Genomic DNA, 9,740 nt, shown 5'->3' on the forward strand with positions numbered 1-9,740 from the left:
GACCTTAGCCGTGGTATATTGGCCATATACCCAAAACCCCTTTGGTGCCTTATTGATATTATAGACTGGTTACCAACCTAATTAGAGCAGTAAAAATAAATGCTTTGTCATACCCGTGGTATACGGTCTGATATACCATGGCTGTCAGCCAATTAGCATTCAGGGCTCGAACCACCCAGTTTATAATATAGTGATAGAGAGGGGAAGATGAGGACTTTAGGACACCTCATGGTTTATATTATAGTGAGAGATGAGGACACTTCATGGTTTATATTATAGTGATAGAGAGATGAGGACACCTCATGGTTTATATTATAGTGATAGATGAGGACACCTCATGGTTTATATTATAGTGAGAGATGAGGACACCTCATGGTTTATATTATAGTGAAAGATGAGGACACCTCATGGTTTATATTATAGTGATAGATGAGGACACCTCGTGGTTTATATTATAGTGATAGAGAGATGAGGACACCTCATGGTTTATATTATAGTGATAGAGAGATGAGGACACCTCATGGTTTATATTACAGTGATAGATGAGGACACCCCATGGTTTATATTGTAGTGAGAGATGAGGACACCTCATGGTTTATATTATAGTGATAGAGAGATGAGGACACCTCATAGTTTATATTATAGTGAGAGATGAGGACACCTCATGGTTTATATTATAGTGACAGAGAGATGAGGACACCTCATGGTTTATATTATAGTGATAGATGAGGACACCTCATGGTTTATATTATAGTGATAGATGAGGACACCTCGTGGTTTATATTATAGTGATAGAGAGATGAGGACACCTCATGGTTTATATTATAGTGATAGAGAGATGAGGACACCTCATGGTTTATATTACAGTGATAGATGAGGACACCCCATGGTTTATATTGTAGTGAGAGATGAGGACACCTCATGGTTTATATTATAGTGAGAGATGAGGACACCTCATAGTTTATATTATAGTGAGAGATGAGGACACCTCGTGGTTTATATTATAGTGACAGAGAGATGAGGACACCTCATGGTTTATATTATAGTGAGAGATGAGGACACCTCATAGTTTACATTATAGTGATAGATGAGGACACCCCATGGTTTATATTATAGTGATAGATGAGGACACCTCATGGTTTATATTATAGTGATAGATGATGACACCTCATGGTTTATACTATAGTGATAGATGAGGACACCTCATGGTTTATATTATAGTGAGAGATGAGGACACCTCATTGTTTATATTATAGTGAGAGATGAGGACAGCTCATGGTTTATATTATAGTGAGAGATGAGGACACCTCATGGTTTATATTATAGTGATAGAGAGAGGAACATTTAGAGGGTGTGTGTGTGTGGGGGGGGGGGGGGGGGGCAGGGCTTGACCCATTTACAGGATACCATAAAGCTGTGCCATAAAGCTGCAGACCCCTAGGTAGAACACGGTGGCCGGCCGGCTTACAGGGAGGAGAATATCATCAGTGTTAAACGTTGTGTCCTGTAGTAGACAAGGACTCCCGAGTGGCACAGCTGTCTAAGGCACTGCATCTCAGTGGTAGAGGCATCACTACAGTCCCTGGTTCGATTCCAGGCTGTGTCAAAACCGGACGTGATTGGGAGTCCCATAGGGCAGGCTCACAATTAGCCCAGTGCCGTTAGGGTTTGGCTGGGAGTAGGCTGTCATTGTAAATAAGAATTTGTTCTTAACTAGTTAAATCAAATTAAAAAATGAAGACTATATTTGTACATTGGGTCACTATCAGTTAAAGTACAGTTTAATTTGACTCTTGGTCCTTTGGCAAAGATAAAACTTTACTTTAAGACAAAAACACATTTCTGTGGTTATGAGGACATCTACAAGTATGTCTTAGTCTCTCACTGGTTCTGAAGTATTAAGTGCTACAGTATGTTATTCTGTCTCTGCTTCTGCTCTGCGGTAGCCAGTCTGTATAAGTTACACTCAAATATTTTATGTCTAAAGTCATTGAATAAGTTTCCATCCAATCCAAACCATTTTGGGGGGCGATCATGGTTAGTCTATGAAGGTGGAGAAAACCTTAGCTCCCTCCCAGCCACGCTGCTGCCAGGCCTCAACTCTGAAATCACCTCCGCAAATACTGTTGTGATTTGATGTGTTGAAAAGGATTCAATGGGTCCGTTGTTCTCTCTCTCTCTCTCTCTCTCATTTTGTGGAGGATCGACCAACGAGACAGATTTCCCACTAACATTGAGCCAGTGAAGTCACACTGGTTAAAATCAACGTTGTTTTCCCACGTCATTTCAACGTACTGACGTGGGAACCAATGTGGAATAGACGATGAATTCTGAAAAGTGTTGGTTAAAATTATCTTCAACTCCTTTCTGTGCCTTCTATTAAATTCTGTGCTACATTTGTTTCCTAGTTTATTTACTTATTATTACTCTTGTATTCACTTGTTGTTGTTGTTGTTGTTGTTGTCGAACTGCAAGTAAGCTTTTCATTGCCCTGTGTACATCATGTTCGTATGAGGAATAAACCTACTGAGTGTTGGCTCCAGATCGGTGGTTCTATTGCCAGCTCCATTGAATGGGCCCTGGTCTAAAGTAGTTCACTACATTAGGAATAGGGTGTAGTTTGGGATCTGCAGTAAGGGGTCTTTGGTCTAAAGTAGTTCACTACATTAGGAATAGGGTGTAGTTTGGGATTTGCGGTAAGGGGCCCTGGTCTAAAGTAGTTCACTACATTAGGAATAGGGTGTAGTTTGGGATTTGCGGTAAGGGGCCCTGGTCTAAAGTAGTTCACTACATTAGGAATAGGGTGTAGTTTGGGAACTGCGGTAAGGGGCCTTGGTCTAAAGTAGTTCACTACATTAGGAATAGGGTGTAGTTTGGGATCTGCGGTAAGGGGCCCTGGTCTAAAGTAGTTCACTACATTAGGAATAGGGTGTAGTTTGGGATCTGCGGTAAGGGGCCTTGGTCTAAAGTAGTTCACTACATTAGGCATAGGGTGTAGTTTGGGATCTGCGGTAAGGGGCCCTGGTCTAAAGTAGTTCACTACATTAGGAATAGGGTGTAGTTTGGGATCTGCAGTAAGGGGCCTTGGTCTAAAGTAGTTCACTACATTAGGAATAGGGTGTAGTTTGGGATCTGCGGTAAGGGGCCCTGGTCTAAAGTAGTTCACTACATTAGGAATAGGGTGTAGTTTGGGATCTGCGGTAAGGGGCCCTGGTCTAAAGTAGTTCACTACCTTAGGAATAGGGTGTAGTTTGGGATCTGCGGTAAGGGGCCCTGGTCTAAAGTAGTTCACTACATTAGCAATAGGGTGTAGTTTGGGATCTGCGGTAAGGGGCCCTGGTCTAAAGTAGTTCACTACATTAGGAATAGGGTGTAGTTTGGGATCTGCGGTAAGGGGGCCCTGGTCTAAAGTAGTTCACTACATTAGGAATAGGGTGTAGTTTGGGATCTGCGGTAAGGGGCCTTGGTCTAAAGTAGTTCACTACATTAGGAATAGGGTGTAGTTTGGGATCTGCAGTAAGGGGCCTTGGTCTAAAGTAGTTCACTACATTAGGAATAGGGTGTAGTTTGGGATCTGCGGTAAGGGGCCTTGGTCTAAAGTAGTTCACTACATTAGGAATAGGGTGTAGTTTGGGATCTGCAGTAAGGGGCCTTGGTCTAAAGTAGTTCACTACATTAGGAATAGGGTGTAGTTTGGGATCTGCGGTAAGGGGCCCTGGTCTAAAGTAGTTCACTACATTAGCAATAGGGTGTAGTTTGGGATCTGCGGTAAGGGGCCCTGGTCTAAAGTAGTTCACTACATTAGGAATAGGGTGTAGTTTGGGATCTGCGGTTAGTTTGAGATTTAATATTCAGCTCTTCTAATTTTAATAAATCGCAAATGATTTGAGCTACATTTTTTACCTTGATTTAAGTAGGCAAGTTGGTTAAAGGACAAATTCTTATTTAGAACAACAGCCTACGCCAGCCAACCCTGGTCCAAGCACGCACCACCCTATGGGACCCCCAAGCACAGCCAGAGGTGACGCAGCCTGGATTTCAATCAGGTACTGCAGGGGCACCTCTTCACACCGAGATGCAGTGTCTTAGACCACTGTGCCAGTCAGGAGGCCTACATTCCTCGGGTTAGAGGCTCTTTACGTAGGAAAAAATGTCTATAACATTGCAGATATCTTAGAGTTTCATAATCACATGGCAACATGTAGGCAACGTTTTATCTCCATCTCTTCATTCAAAGACTCAATCATGGACACTCTTACTGACAGTTGTGGCTGCTTCTTGTGATGTATTGTCGCTACCTTCTTGCCCTGTGTGCTGTTGTCTCTACCTTCTTGCCCTGTGTGCTGTATTCTCTACCTTCTTGCCAGGTGTGCTGTTGTCTCTACCTTCTTGCCCTGTGTGCTGTTGTCTCTACCTTCTTGCCCTGTGTGCTGTTGTCTCTACCTTCTTGCCCTGTGTGCTGTAGTCTCTACCTTCTTGCCCTGTGTGCTGTTGTCTCTACCTTCTTGCCCTGTGTGCTGTTGCCTGTGCCCAATAATGTTTATATCATGTGTTGTGTTGCTACCATGTTGTGTTGCTACCAGGTTCTTGTTATGTTGTGTTGCTACCATGCTATGTTGTTGTCTTAGGTCTCTCTTTATGTAGTTGTGTTGTCTCTCTTGTCATGATGTGTATTTTCAATGTGCTTTTTAAATTATTCTATATTTTTTTTATCCCAGCCTCCGGTCCCCGCAGGAGGCCTTTCGGTAGGCCGTCATTGTGAATAATAAGTTGTTCTTAACTGACTTGACTAGTTAAATAAATAATAAATGAAAAAACGATGTAGGCAGCCTGGTCCACCACCAATGCAACTATTTAGGGACCGTCAACAAAGTGCATGACCACAATATTCATATTTAAATAGCTCTCCAACCATGTGACTTAGCAACCGCATTTCAGCTGTCCATTATTCCTTACATAGAGAGGCATGTTGCACACCTTTGGTTTTCTTATAAAAACGATTACATTTTTTATAAATAAATACTGTATATACAGTACCAGTCAAAAGTTGGGACACACCTACTCATTCAAGGGTTATTCTTTATTTTTACTATTTTCTACATTGTAAAGAAAACATCAAAACTATGAAATAACACATATGGAATCATGTAGTAACCAAAAAAGTGTTAAACAAATCAAAATATATTTAACATTTGAGATTCTTCAAAGTAGCCACCCTTTGCCTTGACGACAGCTTTGCACATTCTTGGACTCTTTTGCCTTGTGGTCTCAGTCTTTCACGCGCCTTTTTGCAAACTCCAGGCATGCTGTCATGTGCCTTTTTCTCAGGAGTGGCTTCCGTCTGGCCACTGTCGCATAAAGCCCAGATTGGTGAAGCGCAGTAGTGGTCACCTCCCTGACCAAGGTCCTTCTTGCCCGGTTTCTCAGTTTGGTTGGACGGTCAGCTCTAGGCAGAGAGTGTGGGTAGTTCAATATTTTTTCTATTTCCCAATGAATGGAGAACACTGTGGCTACACTCAAAATGGCTGCCAGTCCACCCATTATGACGTCATTGACTTGAATGGAGAGACCCTTTCTATTCATTCTATTTCTATGGTCCCTACCCTGTGAACAATACAAAAGTTGGTTTCAGGTGCCTAGGTCATGTGATCAAGGAGCTATTGAATTGTAAGTTATTTGTAATAAATATATATATATTTTAAAACACGTTGAAATAATTTCATGAGAAAACCAAAGGGTGTGCAACATGTCTCTCTGTGTGTAAGGAATAATAGACAGCTGACATTAGATTTGAATATTGTGATCATGCACTTTGTTGACTGTCCCCGGCTGTCTTCACAGTTGCCATGTAATTATGTACACATTGTTTTCCTTCATGAAGAACCCGAGGTAGCTATTGTTCCCAAGGGGTTCCCAAGTGGCGCAGAGGTATAAGGCAATGCATCTCAGTGCTAGAGGTGTCACTACAAACCCTGGTTCGATTCCAGACTGTATCACAGCCAGCCATGATTGGGAGTCCCATAGTGCAGTGCACATTTGGCCCAGCATCGTCAGGGTTTGGCCAGGATAGGCCGTCATTGTAAATGACAATTTGATCTTAACTGACTTGTTAAATAAAAGGTAAAATAAATATTGAAGTTCAAATACCAAACCAATTTCACAATGATCCTCAATTCCCTCTTATAGTAGAGCCAATGGAACAGAACCCGTTAGAACAGAGCGCGCTAAGAAATGAGAGCTCTTTTCAAAAGGACTTCTTCCTGCCTTGTGTTCCATGAACAACTGTTAAAAGCAACAGACAGGGACATTAAAATTGGAATGGGCTCATTTAAAACAAACTCAGGCTCTCACCAGACCTGCAGACTCCGAAGCCTTGTCAGCCTATCAACTCAAAAGTAGCGCAAATTGCCTATTTTAAATACTGCGATGATACATTGTCTTTCCATGTCCTAATTTACATGTCGGCCTACTTTTGGGGCAAGGAGGAGTTTGATCCTGTTTTGCCCCCCAGCTTACACGGCCAAATCATCAACCAAAATGGCACCCTAATCACCTTGGGGCACAACTTTAGACCAGAGCAGGGCCCTACATTAGACCAGAGCAGTGCACTACATTAGACCACAGCAGGGTCCTACAGTAGACCAGAGCAGGGCGCTACATTAGACCAGAACAGGGCCCTACAGTAGACCAGAGCAGGGCCCTACATTAGACCAGAGCAGGGCCCTAATTTAGACCAGAGCAGGGCCCTAATTTAGACCAGAGCGGGGCCCTAATTTAGACCAGAGCTGGGCCCTACATTTAGACCAGAGCAGGGCCCTACAGTAGACCAGAGCAGGGCCCTACAGTAGACCAGAGCAGGGCCCTACAGTAGACCAGAGCAGGGCGCTACATTAGACCAGAACAGGGCCCTACAGTAGACCAGAGCAGGGCCCTAATTTAGACCAGAGCTGGGCCCTAATTTAGACCAGAGCGGGGCCCTACATTAGACCAGAGCAGGGCCCTACATTAGACAGGAGCGGGGCCCTACAGTAGACCAGAGCAGGGCGCTACATTAGACCAGAGCAGGGCCCTACAGTAGACCAGAGCAGGGCCCTACAGTAGACCAGAGCAGGGCCCTACATTAGACCTGAGCGGGGCCCTACATTAGACCAGAGCGGGGCCCTACAGTAGACCAGAGTAGGGCCCTACAGTAGACCAGAGCAGGGCCCTAATTTAGACGAGAGCGGGGCCCTAATTTAGACCAGAGCAGGGCCCTACATTAGACCAGAGCAGGGCCCTACATTAGACCAGAGCAGGGCCCTACATTAGATCAAAGCAGGGCCCTACATTAGACCAGAGCAGGGCCCTAATTTAGACAAGAGCGGGGCCCTACATTAGACCAGAGCGGGGCCCTACATTAGACCAGAGCAGGGCCCTACATTAGACCAGAGCGGGGCCCTACTTCAGACTGACCAAAATGTGTGCACCATAATAGCCCTGTCTACACTGTTAGAAACAAAGGTGCAATCTTGAACCTAAAATGGTTATTTGGCTGTCTCCATAGGATAACCCTTTGAATAACCCCTTTTGGTTCTAGGTAGAACCTTTCGAGGTTCCACGTAGAACCCTTTCCGAAGAGGTTATCTACAAAAGGGTTCTATCTGGAACCCAAAAGGGTGCTCCTATGGGGACAGCCCGAAGAACCCTTTTGGAACCCTTTTTTTCCCCAAACAGTTTAGATAATAGGGTCCCATTTGGGACGGACCATTGTCTGCTCTATAAACCCATTGGTCCATATTGACGCGCATCATTTAGCATTGCTCACTGAGTAAAATAGGCTAATGACCACTTTTAACCTATTTGGCTTGAGATGAATCAACTTGATGAAACGAACTTTTTTTTATCAAGGCAGATAGGCCTATCACCTAAACCAGCAATTACTAGTTCACAGCATTCAATTAATCTATAAATTAATATTTTAATGTTTTGATTCTGCTAGTTACAGAATCCTGCAGCGTCGCTCTGTGAAAACTCACCAGCGCGCAACAGTACCAATCGCGTACACAGGACGCACACCAAATGGGTAATCAACACTTTAGGCATCTTTTAAATGTCCCACTGGGCACACACTGGTTGAATCAGCGTTGTTTACACGTCATTTCAATGATGTTACGTTAAACCAACGTAGAATAGAAGTTGAATTGACGTCTGTGACCAGCGCGGTGGGCCTATTTAGGCCATCATTTTGCAGCTAGTTTAACATTGGAATATATAGCTTTCAGAGAGATAGCCTCTTCATTATGTCCGTGCGTAAAAAAACAAGAAATAGCCTAGTCTAGGCCAATATCAATATGTTACCTTGTCAGTCTGAATGCTGATTGCAATGCCATACCGGCAATAAGTAACGAAATGTTCACAGTTATTCCAAAGCAAGCTGTACGGTATCTTCCCAACCAGTTTCTCCGCTCTACTCGCGATCTCTTCGCCATCCAACGGTCGTTTCTGCACGGTAGTGTCCATAGCGTTCAGTAGAATTGATGCTCCATACGCAAAGTCCTCAACAGTATCCACCCGAATACTGGCGCTCTTGGATAAAACTCCGAGAACTAAGCGTGTGTTTGTTACCATCACCTGAATTGAACGCTTGTCCGTTGTAAAGAGTGGCAAGATATCCGGAATCAGATGGGCCACCCGGTTGTCTCCTAAATAGATGCCAAAATGAGTGAATAAAGTCCGGGGCACTTCTAGCAAGTCTCCTCGTTGGTATATGGACTCTGGGAGTGCGGCCCCGGCGGAGGTATCCGGGACTCTCTCTCTCCACCCCTCATTCTCGCAGTGATGTGTAACTCTCTTCTTCTCCCTCGCTCTGTCTGTGTCTGAAAACAACAAACTGGGCCTGAAGGCATTGAGGTGAGTGAGGAAGAACACTTTTTCCAGGAGTAATGTGAGCGAATTCAACATTTTTATTGGAGGAGATTCCTTGTCCTTGTTTTTCGGAACGTTGTCCTCCTCGCCTCACGCTCCTCTATCATCTTCAGGTCGCGGTCAGTTTCAACGAGGGGCCCTCCGTGACGTCGTGAGGGAACCGAGGAACCGATTGGCTGCTGTTTGAGAGCAGATTAGTCACGTAGTAGGTGTTCTGAGTGACACTTGTAGGGCTAAAGGCTACAACTTCTTACTGTGGACATGCAGATCACAACTAGTTACGGTTAGCATAGCACAAGATGTTCTGCCATGTTGCAGCGTTGTGTCAGTGTCGAATAGTCTAATAGGCCCATCGCATCTGTGTGGGGAAAAACTGGTTGAATCAACATTGTATCCACATCATTTTTTTTAAAACGTTAATTTAACTAGGCAAGTCAGTTAAAGTACTTAAAACAGTCGTATGGCTGGGGGGGGGGGGGGGTTAGAAGCTGTTCAGGGTCCTGTTGGTGCATTGGTAACTTACCACCCTTGCTACCTGGGGGCGGCCCGTCAGGAAGTCCAGGATCCAGATGGCCTGTGACTGATATGGTAAACTCCTCCACGTTATCTAATGAATCCCAGAACACAGTCCAATCTGTGCATGCGAAACAGTCCTGTATAAACTCAGCTTCATTGGAGCACTTCTGTATTAAACGCGGCGCTAGTACTTCCTGTTTGTGTGTGTCTCTGTGTGAGGAGTTAAGATGATCTAGGTCCTACAGTTACACAAGTGGCATGCTGGTAGAAATGAGGTAAAACGGATTTAAGTTTCCTTGAATTAAAACCCGCCAGCAAAC

General features: G+C 44.1%; 1 protein-coding gene across 1 annotated transcript in view; it reads right to left on the minus strand.

Moving 5' to 3' along the window:
- The window catches only part of LOC139379514 (lecithin retinol acyltransferase), a 9,295-nt gene extending 355 nt beyond the window's left edge, over nt 1–8,940 (minus strand). The window contains exon 1 of the mRNA XM_071122333.1: nt 8,338–8,940. Within this exon, the coding sequence (XP_070978434.1) occupies nt 8,338–8,940 (603 nt within the window). The remainder of the gene's footprint in view (nt 1–8,337) is intronic.
- Nucleotides 8,941–9,740: the final 800 nt, after the last annotated feature.

This window comes from Oncorhynchus clarkii, chromosome 21, assembly GCF_045791955.1.
Source record: "Oncorhynchus clarkii lewisi isolate Uvic-CL-2024 chromosome 21, UVic_Ocla_1.0, whole genome shotgun sequence".
In the NCBI taxonomy this organism is placed as follows: domain Eukaryota; kingdom Metazoa; phylum Chordata; class Actinopteri; order Salmoniformes; family Salmonidae; genus Oncorhynchus; species Oncorhynchus clarkii.